Genomic DNA, 15,262 nt, shown 5'->3' on the forward strand with positions numbered 1-15,262 from the left:
CACTTGGAAATCACCTGAGTTTCCATTCCTTATTCTCAAAACATTTTTGTAATAACCCTTGCAGCATCCCTTCCCAGGAAAGGGATTGTGCCCAAACCCTGCACCTGCTTCCTGAGCCTGGGCACTGCAGTGCCCCATTTCTGCACCACGGGATGGAGAGGGAGACCATTCCAGAGCCCACGTCTCTCTATGGCATTTCTTGATCCTGAAAATCTATGTGGTGTTCAGTCCCCCCATCCCCTGTGTCCCCGCCACCCTGGTGTCATGTCCCACCTGTGACCTGCAGGTCCAAGGGAGGGCTGAGGGGAGAGCTCCTCAGCCTGTTTTTCGTGCTCCTCTGCTGGTAGAAACATGTGTATGTCCCCGCACTTCTCTCAGTGATGTTCAGCAGCATGGAGTTTATGACCCTTCCCTCTTGGACCTTCACACTGTACACCTCCAACCCATCCTTGCACAAGACAATTCGGGTAGCAGGAAACTGTTTCTGAAAGACACATCGAGCCAGGACAACTTCTCCTTCCTGAGCACTGGATGCGTTAAGGAACAGGACTGGAGCCTGGAGAGTACCTGGAGAGATGGCAAAGGGATTCCACCACCTCATTGGTTGCAAAACACATTGAATCACAAGGCACAGACAATCAGCACTCCAGAGATGGACATTGGGAATTCAGGGGGGAAAACTGCTTTTCTCTCTTCCCATATTCTCCCCCAGGATGTCTTCTTTTTCTGGACCCATTCTCACACTCACCATCAGCCCTGGAGATGCAAGTGTTCTGGGTGTTCACACCAGTACCTGCACCGCGGGACAGAGAGAGTTTTGTTTAGAGGGACAATGTCCTGCTCACCCAGATGTTCCCACCCATGTACCCACGGAGGACTAGGCACCATCCCGTCTGCCTATCCCCATACAGTGTCTCTGGGAAAGCTCAGGTCCATTTGTGGTGCGTTTGCTGCTTCAAGTACTGTTCCCTGTCTTTCTAAAGCACCCAGCATTTGTAACTCACGTATTTTTGGAGCACGCCTACACCCTTCACCTACTGCACCACTGCCCTCAGCACCATCCCAAGCCTATTTCTGGTGGGATTCCTGCTCCAGGCATGGTTCCCCACTTCACACAGCATCCCCAACTCACCAACCACCACCAGCAGCAGGAGGGCAGGGACACGAGGACACGCCATGGTCCATTGCGCTTCCCCCAGCATCTTTTGGAGATCTCTTCTCACAGCGCCTACTTTGATGTGATCTGGATACAGATGGACACTGGTTTGCGTTGCAACCCAGGACCTGTCCTGTGGTATTTTTCTAGCTGTCAGAGTTACCCACAGTGAGAGACTGTGATGCAGCCCATGGTGCATCTGTTGTGTCTGCCGAGCTACCGCTTTTATTTGGGGACGTCAGACACCTCATCATGGTCTGTGTTTCCTGTTTCTTAAAGGGAGGAATCTTCTCCCTTCTCCCCCTTATGCCCACCTGATCTTGCTGATCATGCCCTCATTCTGCATGCAGTGTCCCATCGGTCTCTTTGCGTCAGCTCTCCTCCTTGCTCTGTTTTCTTGCAACCGCCTGTCCATCCCCTGTCAATCATAGAGTCATAGGAGGGAATGTTTTTGTTTGGAAGGGACCTTAAAGATCAAAGAGTTAACCATCGTATCCTAGAATCCTATGTCCACATCCAACCCGTCCTTGAGCACCTCCAGGGATGGGTCATGCACTGCTCCTCTGGGCAGCTTGTGCCAGTGCCTCACCAGCATCTGAATCAACGGCATCCTTCAAGTAACTAACCTTAATCACTCCTCTTTTAGTAGAAAACCCTTCTCCTTATCCTGTCACCATCAAACAGTGTAATCAGATGTTGTCCATCTTGTTTACAAGCTCACATTAAATACGTCATGGTAGCACTTCTGCATTTTACCCCATCTCCACCCTGCACCTTTGCTCCTTTGACTCCTTTCTCAGCCCCATCTCACTCTTTAGGGATCATCCCAACACTCAGAAGCCTGGGAGAAACCCAATGCCTTCTGTGCTGCTACACACTCTTCTGATCTCCACCAGCCAAAAGCTTCTTTGCTCTCAGTATTACTGTTGTTGTCACTACAAAGAAATGTCATTTCATTTACTGTCTGTGCAGGAAAATGAACCAGTGTCTCTCCCCACACTTCTGTATGGAACTCCTGCATCTGCCTGTGGAGATGATCAACAGAAGGGGTAGACACGACCTGTAGACTCACAAAATGTGGCCATGTGCTGAGAACTCACTCTGTGGTGAGCGATGAACCTCCTGCTTGCTCAGAATCAGCCTGCGCTATTTTTGCATCCCCCTTTCTCAGTACTCTCTGGCCTGGCCAGATCACAGCTTTGTGCTCACAATAACACCTCTTCTGTTCAGAAATGAGAACATTCCTCCCACAGAAGATTCACTTGTCCGCTCTTTCAGAAAGACGTATTTCTCCATGATGAGAAATCATCATCCCCCAGCTCACAGCAGTTATTGAGTGGCACAGATGAACAGAGAGCAAAGGCAAAGGTTCAGGTTGTGTCACGGCCAGGCTGTGGTCCAAACACCTACAATGAAACCCAAACGCAGTTATGGGATTTTTTATCAAAAATGCCCTTGACGTTTTGTACCTTCTGCTAGAGCAGAGAGCTCCCATCTGGTGGTTACCTTGCACCGAGTCTTTAGAGCACTCCCTCAAGGGCTGCCATATTTGATGTGCTTTATCTCACGGCAAGATGAATTATTAACCTCCTCTTCAACCTGAGGCCAGATGTAGGGATTGTTAATGGTTAGCAAGTGATGCTGTGTCTTTTGAAATCTTCATCAGCAGACTAACCTATTTTACTGGCAAGGCGTCTCCACCCTGGCAGCACATTGGTGGTTACAATTGGAGCACTATTATTACCTAAGAAGGGAGTGAGCCATCACCATGGCATATCATCTTCAATTTCTAATCCTCAGCATAGCTTACAGCTTCACACAATATCTAGAATCCTCAGTTGCTGTGTCTTTTCAGTCACCTGGATGGACTCCGCAGATTGGGCTGAAATTTGATCAATCAGCACAATATACGTGTGTTTATAAGAACTGGTGGCTGAATTCTGTTGGGATTTTAAGGGGGCAAAGTACTCCTCTCACTCAAATGCCAAACATGATTAGGAACACAAAGCCCAGTAAAACCATTAGCTGTAGTGTTTTCTCTTCCAGCATTTGGGGCTCTTCCTTCTTACTTCTACCATCACTGTTTATGGCATGAACTTCATGTGATCCCACTGATTCTGCCGTGAAACTGAAGGATAACACAGGGAAGATGAATTGGAGGACAAATGAGAGGAATTAACGTGGAAATTTATTGAAGATATACAAAAGGAAAGCACAGAGTACATGAACTGAAAGTGAAACCTTGTATCGAAAATGTTCTGGATAAGTAATGCACTGTTTCAGGTTTAAAAGCAACTGGGAAAAAATAAAGGAGATTGTAGAGGGTGTAGTTACAGATAGTGGGACACAACAACCAACTGGTCATTGTGCTTAGCATTTAAATTGTGCTTTCACCTTCAGAACTGATATGCACCACAGCAAAAAAGGTTTCACCAATTAACTCCTCATTATGAACAGGTCGGCAGATATTGACAATAAATAAACATTAAATAAAGCTTCCCTCCCAGCCTTTTACGAACACATTGTGAGGACCCACGGCCAACCACAGGCATGACTGCAGTGGTGCTTGAGATCATCAAACATGGCTAAGAGCACAGATACAAGGGCCAAACCTGAGTTTCAGTGGAGCTCCCAGATGCTAACAAGAGCTGCAGAGGCTTCAGTGCTGTTGGTGGGTATGTGGATAGAGGCTCCAGCCTTGACAAGTTGCTCATTACTCAGTTTCATCATCTGTACAAGATCTGGGCCCTTCTCCACCTGGATTTCCAAAACATGCAGTCAACATAAGCACTCTCTTGGGTCAGGAATCCATGAAAACATACAAGTAAGATCAGGCTGGATTTTCCCAAACTTTAGCTAGAGTCTGTTAGAGGAGAGGGTAGGATGGGGGCTGTGTGACAGATAGCCTCAACTGCTGCATTGACATATGTCTTGCTTAGGTGTTTAAACCATGTTAGGCCTCAGTGTTACAATTCCATGACCTGAAAAACACATGAAGAGCAGAACACCGGGTGGGTGATAGCAACCATGACCACAAACAGAAGGGGCACAGACCAGGGACACTCAGTCGGCTGAAACGCCTTGTCACGACCTAAGGAAGAGTTCAGGCACAAGTTGTAAATGTTTCTCTGGTCTGGGTGGTAGTCTTGCCTCCTCCAACATGACATGGGTGGGAGGGGCTGTAGGTGGCCTCACTCTCTCCCTGCCAATACAACTGATAGCTGATCCTCAGTGGTGTGCAGGTGTAATTTGGTAGATTTCTCCCTCCCCCACTAAGTTCCCATTGTTACTCAACAGGTCTTCATAGTCTCGCAAGATGATATCCTCTGCAGTGATGCTACCTCATTTCAGTAGGCGCCTCCTCGATCTACTCCTTATCTCCTTACTGTGGTGACCTCATTTCACTCTTCTAGGAAGCATGTGGGACATTAACCCTCTTGCTTCTCAGTCTCTTACACTACCCATGGCTCAAACAATCAATTGAATCTCGTTCCTGTACAGTTCGCCTTCTTCTAGTGTGGTGATCTATACTTAATGAACAGAGGAAGAGGAAAGAAAGGAAGTGAAGAGAGCGAGCATGTAATCAATCACACACAGGACTATGAAAATGCTTTTCATAAAAACCGTAAACCCAACCAACACTGCTATTGCCTTCTGTGCCAACCATTTCTCCCATCCCATGAGTCTCCACAATCTCAGCATGGATACCAACCAGGAATTTGGATTCCATGCCTCCGAACAGTCCTTTGGCAGCAGAACATGAAACAGTTCAGCAGTCCGTTCGCTGACCTCCTCCATCTTCTTTTGAGCTTCTTCAGATTAGATGATGGCATTGTGGATGCTTACGCAGCAGTCTCTCCCTCTTCGATACTTCACCGCACAGTCCTGCTTGTTTCAGTAACACCATGCCCATGGCTAATCTATTTTGTAACGTAACACGTGGCAATCACAAATGTGAACAAACAAGAAGTACACACAAGCATTAGTACAGTCATGGCTAACAAGGGTCTTGCATTGCCTCTTCTCAAAACCTGTATACATAGATACAGAGAATCCAAAGATGACAAGGATGGGATTATCCACTGAGTCTGAATACGATGTTCTTACCTGTGGGCGTTGGAACCTTCCCACGTACAAAAATTCAATGGTGCTTTGAGAATGGGAAGTACATGTCGTGTTGGTGGCAGATCAACTAAGACTGGTTTTCATGAGTAGTGAAGGGGCTTTACCGGATCTTTGCTTTCTCTTTTTCCCTGTAACAAGGAGAAGGGTTCGTCAGGAGCAATTGGAAAAGAGCAGATATTTTGTATAGTGTCAAGACCAATGTCTTGGGCTTTGATGGTAGTCCTCTTTGAAATAAATCCTTCTGTCCTCCCACAGTGCATACGTTTGCCTCAATTGTCTGATATTTTCTCCCCTTCTGATGGGCGTACATTCTATGCTTACCTGGATGGAGTATAGTTCTATCGCGATTTATTTTTACCACAGTGATTGGGTATCAGGTATAGATCAAAGTACCGTGTATCATTAGGACAAATCTGAGGCTTTCTTGTTGATATGGTTATAGGCGACACTAATTGGATTTCCTTTTCAGAGTCTTTATTGTTCTTCAGATTTCAACTGCTGACTGTACTTGGGAAACAAAGAATAGTACAAGTGCCAAGTGTTTTCTTACTCACTGCTCCTAACGGTGCACTCCTCACCGTGAGGAGGTGAGGCACTGGAACAGGTTGCCTAGAGATTTGGCTGGTGCTCCGTCCCTGGGGACTTTCTAGGCTAGGCTGGATAAGGCCCTGGGCAACCTGATCTAACTGTGGTGTCCCAGTTCACTTCACAGGAGCTGGACTCGATGGCTTGCATAGGTCCCTTCCAACTCTAAACATTCTATGATTCCATGATTCTTTGCCTGTTTAGACCAGGTGGGTGTGAACCACAGAACCTAGAGGTGAGGGATCAACCCTGCGCTCCAGGGATGCCGAAACACCTCAGTCTTCTCATCTCCTCTGTCTGTCCCCATTCAACTCCAATGTCCCCATTGGAGCACAATGTGCCCATCACTCCCCACTGTCCCTATCTCTCCAATCAGTCCCCTGGAAGCCATGGTCAACACGGTGACAACAGTGGAAAAGGCTTGTGGGAAAAGAGGGGAGTGGGACCCTGGGGACATCCTTGTGCAGGGCAGCATTACCTGTGAGTTCAACCATGGAAAAAAAGGGATTATCTTGGGATTGGAGAAGGAAGTACTCCCTCATGCAAACATCCATGACAGCCCCTGGACACATGCATGATGAGGGATTGCCATGGGGTTGGACTGAACACATTGCCCAATGCAAGGAGGCATTCTACAAGTGAAAATCAATCCTGGACCCACCCAGATCCCAATCCAGGCTGCATTTGGAAGGCACCGGCTGTGGAAGAATCCAGTGTGAGTGCTGGGCAACCCATATCCACAGGGATCTTCTCGCCATGAGCTCCTGGTAGCAACCCTGCTCATTCCTTCGTACATGCTGAATCCATTCATCAAGGGAAAATTTCTCCACAGTGCTTGCAACCCATGACTCATGATGAAAAATCCCACTTGAATGGGGATGGAGAGAACGTGACCGTCACTCATTCGCGGCTGGACAAAATGATCTGTGGCCCTTCTCAACTGGAACACAAGCAATGAGCTCCTAACTAATGGCAGTATGGTGTCGGCTTCTTTAATTCTGTGCTTATACTGTTTGTTTGTTTGTTTGTTTGTTTTGCTGGTTTTTACAATTCTATAAGTGACTCCTTGCTCTTTAATGTCCCTTCCAACCCAAGCACCTCTATTTTATGGCTCTTTGGCAGGCTGGAGATGAACAGGAGCTTGGGAGGGGACAGAGACAAGATAGCTGACAAAAAGAGATAAAACGGACGCTGCATACAGAATGAGGTCACACTCAGTAAGAAGAGGTGGGGAAAAGAGGGAACAGGGAGAAGTTTCCTCCCCCCAAGAGACAGAGAGCACGGCCCCTGCTAAGGTCTCTATGTGTCCTGAAATAAAAGCAGGGGCTCTGCAGATGCGAGAAATGCATCATGGGCTGCATCACAGCCTCTCGCTGTGAGTAACTCTCTGTCAGCTGCAGAAACACACAGCACGTGTCCTAGGCTCACAACACAAGCCTGTGACCATCTGCACCCAGCTCACAGCAAAGCAGGAACCGTGAGGAGAGATCTCCAAAAGATGTGCGGGCAGGTGGGATGGGCCATGCTGTGTCCCCATGTCCATGTCCTCCTGCTGCTGGTGTTTGGTGAGTTGGGGCTGCTTTGGGTAGCAGGGAACTCTGCTTGGAGGAAGAAGCCCAGCACAAAGAGGCTTGAGATGGTGCCGAGGGTGGAGGTAGAGTACGTGTGGGATGGAATCTTGCACCAAAAGCATGATTTTTGAAGTAGAGGAGACTGCATCTGGAAAAGAAAACTTATCCCAAATGGATTTAGGCTTGCTCAAATGGAGACAGTGGTGATACAGGAAGGGGATACACTTGTGGAGTGGTGACTGCTGAAGACTGGAGACATGGACAGAAACATGTGGGTGTGCAGGACACTGTCCCTCTAACCAAACCCCTCTCTGCTCCACGGTGCAGGTACTGCTGTGAGCACCCAGGGCATCTGCAGTTCCACAGCTGATGGTGAGTGTGAGAATGGGTCCAGAAAATGAAGACATGGTGGGGGTGGAGATGGGGAGAGAGAAAGGCTTTATTGCCTCTGAATTCCCAATATCCACCCCAAGAGGGCAGATTCTCCATGACTTGGAATGCAGTGTGTTTTGCAGCTAATGATGCTGGTGGAATCCCTGTGCCATCTCTCCAGGTACTCTCCAGGCTCCAGCCCTGCTCCTTAACCCTTCCAGAGCTCAGGAAGGGGAAGTTGTCCTGGCTCAATGTGTCCTTCTGAAGCGGGTTCCTGCTGCCCGAATTGTCTTCTGCAAGGATGGGATGGAACTGTACAGCATGAAAGCCCATCAGGATACGGTCATCTACTCCATGCTGATGAACATCTCTGCAAGAAGCAGTGGGACATACACATGTAGGTACCAGCAGAGGAACAAGAGCAATTGGCTGAGGAGATCTCCCCTCAGCACTCCCTTGGATCTACATGTCACAGGTGGGACATGACACCAGGGTGGTGAGGACATAGGGGATGGGGGGTAATTAACACCACATGGATATCCCATGTGCAGCAAGAGGTGCCAATAGAGAGAGGATGGCTCTGGAAGGGTTCCTGTCTTGATCTTATGCTGCAGAAATGAGGCTCTGCAGTGCCCAGGTACATAAAGCAGGCCCAGGATTTGGGCATGATCCCTTTCCTGGGTAAGGATGCTCCAAGGGTTATTCCAAAACTGTTTTGAGAATGCGGAAGGGAAACTGGGGTGATTTCCAGGTGTGAGGTTGCTCCTTTTTGTTTGATTTCCTATGCAGCAACGAGATGATGCTGTGGCCATAGTGTGAGGATGGGCAGATGTTGGTGTGCTTTGGGATCCGTGTGCCTCTACCTGCATCAAAGCCACCAAAAAGAGCCTTTGGATGATGGCAGGAGGGGAGATGCAGGATGGAGTCTTGCAAGTGGGATGCTGCCATCCCATCCCATAGAGGCAGAGCAACATACTAGTCCTTTCTTATCCACAAGGTCAAGGAAAGGAGAGAATTGTGCTGCAGGATCATACGGTGCACAGTTGCATTTCTGCCATGCATTTCTAAATTCATCATAGTTTAGATAATTGATCATCAGAATGGCAGAAACCCCATGTCAGACCACGTGTCTCAGGGGAAAGAGCTGGCTCTGTGGGCATCTTCCAAGGCCTACAAATCCTGCCCCGAACCAGTGCGCTCAGGAGCTGTGTCCATGCAGAGCTATGAGCACTGGTGACACTCAGCCCATCCATATGTCTGTCCAGGTCATGTGTCCAATTCCACGGCAGGAACCGTAACTGCAGGTGAGGGACTCTCCTTTGCTCCTACTGACCCCATCCCTTCACCTTTTCCCTATCCCTCTCCTCTTTTCCCATCTCATCTCTATGGCGCTGTAACACCCCAACTTCTGTGTCACTCCCATCTGACCCCATCACCCTCTGTGTCCCCAGACACCAACACTCCTCTGAACCTCACAGTCATTCATGTGGTATCAGTTACTGTCACCCTCCTGCTGTCTGCAGCCACCTTCTGGACCATTAGGAAAGGTGAGGACTTGAGGGGACTGTGGGGGATCCATGAGGCTGCCACAGCTTTGATGTGAGACTGTTTTCTTACAGGTGCCTGCCGGGAGAGATGCCGAAGGTGAGAAGGAAGGCTGGGAGGGGACGATTGAGAGCATTTGGGAACTTGGAGAACTCCTTTTGCAGGGCAGCATTATCTGTGAGTTCCCCCATAACAGGAAGGGACTGCCATGGTGTTGGAGAAGGAAGGATTTCCTCATGGTAACATTACTGATAGCACGTGGATGCCTGGAGGATGAGGGATTGCTGTGGGATTGGACTGAATGCAGTGCCTGATGCAAGGAGGCTTCATCCAAATGAATAACAGTCCTGGCCCCCTGCAGCAAACATCCACCCCAAATCCATTTTCCCTTAATCCACAGGCAGCAGCACGTTCCCAGCCAGCAGGTGCAAGCCACCGACTACGGAGAAGTCCAGTGTGAGTGCTGGGCACCCCTTTTCCATGGGAACCCCCTTCCCTTGGGCTCCCATTTGCCATCCCACCTGTCCCTTTCCCACTTGGACATGCAAAAACCATTTCTCAAGAGTCAGTTTCTCCAGGGTGCATTCATCACAGTGCTCATAGTGACAAATCCCATTTGCACAGCGGGTCTCACACTTCAGACTCTGCTGTTCTCCCATCTACAGTTCCTCTCACTATGGTGTTTGTTTCAAGCACAGACCAAAGCTCAGCCCTGCACTGGAGGATATTGCTGTGCACACAGACAGCAGTGGGGAAATATCTCATAGGTATTTGCTCTGCAAGTGCAGGCAGCTGCAAAGTGGGGATGCTGTGGTCGGGGATGGGGGATATAACGCCACCACACCTGCACCTTGCTCTGTTTGCAGCTTGAATTTCATTGCAGAGCAGCAGGCTCAGATGTGCTGTGTAAATATAGAAAATGCCTCAAATGATGGGAAAATGCCCCCCCAAAGCCCAGCGTCTCTTGTCCTCCAAATCTTCCTTCAGAGTGGTGCAACGGGGGTGGACAGTCAGTCCAGAGCCCCGCGGGGTCTGCTGCCCAAACCAGTGGTGGGTCACCCCCCTTCCCACGTGAATACTGAGCACTCATAGTGTGTTTTTTTTCCACACAGACTCAACCATTGCCCACTTTCGAAGGGACAAGGTGAGTCAGGGCCCTTCTCACCCAAAATTAAAGTGATATGCTCCACAGAAATGGCATTATTGGTGCACTTGCTCATGCATCTCTTTACTTGCACAAAAACTGCAAATCACAAGATTTAATTTCTGAGTCACAAGCCACTCTACCTCAGTCTACGGCAAATGCCTCACCTTGTTTTCCAACCCAGATCTGCTCTGACTTTTGCTAGCTGACTCCTGCCTGCTTCTCCAATGCGTGCGGCTCCCTCCAGCGCTCCTGGAGCCTCCTTGTGAAGGGCTTGCAGGCTGCAGCTGCAATAACAGGGCTTTCCTTTCCCCTCCAGCCTCCCGTGAAGCAGATGACCCGCAGCAGAGATGCATAGGCTTCAGCATGCCAAGGCAACCAGGACTGCGTCACGACCACTGTGTTTTCTTGCAGAGGGCTCTTGGGGCAGAACATGGGGCTTTTGGGTTCATGGGGTATGCTCTCCCATTATTTCTAGCCACAGAGATATATGACTTGCTTATGTATGGACCACCTAGAATATCAATAAAATATCACAGCTATTTTAGTGACGTCGGCAAGTGCTGAGCTGTTGTTATGCATCATCAAGCTCACCACAGTTTTGAATCAAAGACAACATGAAGTGATGAGCTGCGCTTACGCATTACTGCTGTGGCTTTAGGTGGAAGAAGCTGTGGAGATGCCCAGGATGGCCCTGTTTTGATACCTACCATGAGCCCCAAGCACAAGGATTCTGTCACTGCCCCTATGGACAGATGGGCACCCTCAGAGTGCATTCAGGCAGAAGAAGTACACAAACCTCATTCTGATGCAGAAGGATTTCATGCTTTTATTGATAAGTGTCACCTCTGCTGTGCTTTCCCCCTTCTTCTTGCAGAGAAAGGGGTGCATCGCCTCTCACTTTCTGACATTCTGTCCTATGTACAAACTTCAGAGCTGTGTATTCCAGAGGCCTTCAAAACACAAACAAGGAATTACAGTGGTCCCACAGCACGGCCATGCAGCATTCCCCATGGGAATGTGGCAGGAGGGGAACTGCAGCCAGAGCACCGCCACCGTGACAACTGAGCTGGCATTCCCCCTCCAAAGCCATGCCTTCTGCAGACAAAAAAATGCACGCTCAACCTGCAGGCCTCTGCAAGAGCACAACTCACCTTCACTCTCCTCATTTCATCCACGTTGACATCTGCAGGGAGATCCTGAATGAGTGCCCAGCCATCAGCAGGGGAGAGACCCTCCCCAGCCACCAACACAAATGCACCCGTGGGCATCCTCTGCCAAAATCATCACCCTTACAGTTTCCTATAGTGGCTCCTGAGGTCTGCCTTGCAGCCCCAAGGAAATGCCCTGTGCTGTAGGGAGGCAGGTTTTGCTTCTGCACGATATTGGGTGGACGCTGCTCTGTTGCTGAGAATTGTCCTCACCCAAAAAAGTGCTCTGAACAGACACATTTCCTCTGAAACACTGTCCGCTCAGTGTAGAGTTTGAAAGTGAAACTGTGGTAAATTCCCAGCAGTGTCAGCTACAGGAGTGGAGACTGTATAGCAGGGTGAAGAGAATGAGAGCATATTTGTCAAGGAGGTTTAGAGAGATGATGCCGGAATAGTATAGGGACTATATCCTGAAAAATTAACTTTATAAGCATTGATTATCATGAGCACGTGGAGATAATCCTGACTTAAAATACAGCATTTGGGATCATCTCGGCATTGTACTCAGTGCCTAGAAAGGAAGGGTGCAAGGGACTGAAACTTACAGTAAGAATCGTGGTCGGCAGGAGATCCCTCAGCACTGCCAGCACCATGGAGAGAGACAGAGAGAGCAGAGAGAAAAGGCATTGAGGTTCCACAAAGCATCCAAGGGCCACTGGAGATATTCCCAGGGAAAAGTGCCTCCATCTCCTATCGTACTGCAATCCCTCCTCTACACGAGGGAATCCACTGACAAAGCTCACACTGAAAAAGGAGCAGCACCCCAGGGTCCCAGATGCCCACCAATTACCCAGACCTGCCACTTCCTGCTCACCTACAGCATCTCTTCCCACAAGCACCTGAAAGAAGAAGAGTCCCACATCAGAGCTTTGACAGCCTCATGGATCCCACACAGTACCCAGAAGCCCATAAGCCCTGACCTTTCTTGATGATCCAGCAGGAGGCTGCAGACAGGAGCAGGGTGACAGCCACTGATGCCACAGCGATGACTATGGGGCCCAACGGGGTGTATGGGTCTGGGGACAAAGTGGAGTGATGGGGACTAATGAATAGGATGGGGACACGGGAATGTGATGGGGTCAGAGCAGGGTGATGCAGACAGTGGGGTGTGATGGGGATGTAGTGATGGTATGGGGACACAGGGAAGGGATGAGGACAACAGTAAGGGACAGGGTCAACAGGACCAAAGGGGAGCCTCTCACCGGCATGTGCTGTCTCTTCCGTGGATCTGGACACATGGCCTGGGGGGACAAATGGATGGGCTGAGTATCCCCCGAACTCTCACCTCTGCATGAACACGGCTCCTGAGTGCATTGCTATGGGGCAGGGCTTGCAGCCATAGGAAGGTGCCCACTGAGCCTGCCCTTCTCCTGAGACACATAGAATGATGTAGGTTCCCTTCGATCTGATTACGTAAACTATGCTGGATTTAAAAATGCATGGCAGAGATGCAACCGTGCACTGTATGATACTGCAGCACAATTCTCTACTTCACCTTGTGGATAAGAAAGGACTAGTATGTTGATCTGCCTCTGTAGGATGGGATGGCAGCATCCCATTTGCAAGACTCCATAATGCATTTCCCCTCCTGCTGCCATCTAAAGCCTCTTTTAGGTGGTTTTATTGAAAGTGGAGGCACCCAGATCCCAAAGCACACCAACATCTGGCCATCCCCCCACTATGGCCACAGCATCGTCTTCTTGCTGCATAGGAACTCACACAGTGAGAAACCACCCCACACTTGGAAATCACCCCAGTTTCCCTTCCTCATTCTCGAAACATTTTTGTAATAACCCTTGCAGCATCCCTTCCCAGGAAAGGGATCGTGCCCAAAACCCTGCACCTTTTTTTTTCTGAGCCTGGGCACTGCAGTGCCCCATTTCTGCACCACGGGATGGAGAGGGAGACCATTCCAGAGCCCACTTCTCTCTATGGCATTTCTTGATCCAGAAAATCTATGTGGTGTTCAGTCCCCCCATCCCTTGCGTCCGCACAACCCTGGTGTCACATCCCACCTGTGACCTGCAGGTCCAAGGGAGAATTGAGGGGAGAGCTCCTCAGCCAGTTTTTCGTGCTCCTCTGCTGGTAGAAACATGTGTATGTCCCCGCACTTCTCTCAGTGATGTTCAGCAGCATGGAGCTCATGACCCTTCCCTCTTGGACCTTCACACTGTACACCTCCAACCCATCCTTGCACAAGACAATTCGGGTAGCAGGAAACTGCTTCTGAAAGACACATCGAGCCAGGACAACTTCTCCTTCCTGAGCACTGGATGCGTTAAGGACCAGGACTGGAGCCTGGAGAGTACCTGGAGAGATGGCACAGGGATTCCACCACCTCATTGGTTGCAAAACACATTGAATCACAAGGCACAGACAATCAGCACTCCAGAGATGGACATTGGGAATTCAGGGGGGAAAACTGCTTTTCTCTCTTCCCATTTCCTCCCCCAGGATGTCTTCTTTTTCTGGACCCATTCCCACACTCACCACCAGCTGTGGAACTGCAGATGCCCTGGGTGCTCACACCAGTACCTGCACCGCGGGACACAGAGAGTTCTGTTTAGAGGGACAATGTCCTGCTCACCCAGATGTTCCCACCCATGTCCCCACAGAGGACTAGGCACCATCCCATCTGCCTATCCCCATACAGTGTCTCTGAGAAAGCTCGGGTCCATTTGTGGTGCGTTTGCTGCTTCAAGTGCTGTTCCCTATCTTTCTAAAGCACCCAGCATTTGTAACTCACGTATTTTTGGAGCTCGCCTACACCCTTCACCTACTGCACCACTGCCCTCAGCACCATCCCAAGCCTATTTCTGGTGGGATTCCTGCTCCAGGCATGGTTCCCTACTTCACACAGCATCCCCAACTCACCAACCACCACCAGCAGCAGGAGGGCAGGGACACGAGGACACGCCATGGTCCATTGCGCTTCCCCCAACATCTTTTGGAGATCTCTTCTCACAGCGCCTACTTTGATGTGAGCTGGATACAGATGGACACTGGTTTGCATTGCAACCCCAGGACCTGTCCTGTGGTATTTTTCTAGCTGACAGAGTTACCCACGGTGAGAGACTGTGATGCAGCCCATGGTGCATCTGTTGTGTCTGCCGAGCTACCGCTTTTATTTGGGGACGTCAGACACCTCATCATGGTCTGTGTTTCCTGTTTCTTAAAGGGAGGAATCTTCTCCCTTCTCCCCCTTATGCCCACCTGATCTTGCTGATCATGCCCTCATTCTGCATGCAGGGTCCCATCGGTCTCTTTGCGTCAGCTCTCCTCCTTGCTCTGATTTCTTGCTACCTCCTGGCCATCTCCAGTCTATCACAGAGTCAAACAAGAAAATGGTTTGATTTGGAGAGGACCTGAAAGATTATGCAGTTAGCCATAGACTCATAAAAACCTACGGCCCCATTTAACCCATCCTTGAGCACCTCCAGGCATGCACTGCTTCAATGGGCAGCTGTGCTAGTGCCGCAACACCCTCAGAATCAAGAATTTTCTTCTAGCATCTAAACGGAATCACTCCTCTTTCAGTACAGATCCTTTCTCT

General features: G+C 49.4%; 2 protein-coding genes and 1 long non-coding RNA gene across 7 annotated transcripts; 1 reads left to right on the forward strand and 2 right to left on the reverse strand.

Moving 5' to 3' along the window:
* Positions 1 to 18: 18 nt before the first annotated feature.
* On the reverse strand, positions 19 to 7,216 carry LOC121107904. Of its 4 annotated transcripts, none has more exons than XR_005842292.1 (7): positions 6,528 to 7,216; positions 5,264 to 5,409; positions 4,869 to 5,076; positions 2,663 to 3,913; positions 1,133 to 2,562; positions 749 to 793; positions 19 to 567 (listed from the first exon to the last, which is right to left on the reverse strand). XR_005842292.1 is itself a non-coding variant. In XM_046904895.1 (5 exons), exons 2-5 carry the CDS (start codon positions 1,346 to 1,348, stop codon positions 263 to 265), a joined length of 486 nt encoding a protein of 161 aa, XP_046760851.1. In that variant the 5' UTR covers positions 1,349 to 2,562; positions 2,663 to 2,727; the 3' UTR covers positions 26 to 262. The 4 variants fall into 4 exon arrangements, 1 of the variants encoding a protein (XP_046760851.1); XR_005842293.1 differs by having other exon boundaries at positions 1,133 to 1,243; positions 1,471 to 2,562; positions 2,663 to 5,076; XR_005842291.1 differs by having other exon boundaries at positions 2,663 to 5,076.
* A 1,797-nt stretch (positions 7,217 to 9,013) lies between these two features.
* Positions 9,014 to 11,049, forward strand: LOC121107900. Its single transcript, XR_005842288.1, has 6 exons — positions 9,014 to 9,113; positions 9,261 to 9,356; positions 9,429 to 9,453; positions 9,755 to 9,810; positions 10,467 to 10,498; positions 10,818 to 11,049. It is a non-coding gene; the product is annotated as an uncharacterized LOC121107900 (long non-coding RNA).
* A 252-nt stretch (positions 11,050 to 11,301) lies between these two features.
* LOC107055452 lies at positions 11,302 to 14,206 on the reverse strand. Of its 2 annotated transcripts, XM_040654440.1 has the most exons (7): positions 14,019 to 14,206; positions 13,725 to 13,935; positions 12,912 to 12,950; positions 12,630 to 12,725; positions 12,524 to 12,548; positions 12,255 to 12,289; positions 11,302 to 11,684 (listed from the first exon to the last, which is right to left on the reverse strand). In XM_040654440.1, exons 2-7 carry the CDS (start codon positions 13,852 to 13,854, stop codon positions 11,473 to 11,475), a joined length of 537 nt encoding a protein of 178 aa, XP_040510374.1. In that variant the 5' UTR covers positions 13,855 to 13,935; positions 14,019 to 14,206; the 3' UTR covers positions 11,302 to 11,472. The 2 variants fall into 2 exon arrangements, with proteins under 2 accessions (XP_040510374.1, XP_040510373.1); XM_040654439.1 differs by having other exon boundaries at positions 13,725 to 14,206.
* Between the last annotated feature and the right edge of the window lie 1,056 nt (positions 14,207 to 15,262).

The sequence above is a fragment of the Gallus gallus genome, chromosome 31 (genome assembly GCF_016699485.2).
Source record: "Gallus gallus isolate bGalGal1 chromosome 31, bGalGal1.mat.broiler.GRCg7b, whole genome shotgun sequence".
Taxonomy (NCBI): domain Eukaryota; kingdom Metazoa; phylum Chordata; class Aves; order Galliformes; family Phasianidae; genus Gallus; species Gallus gallus.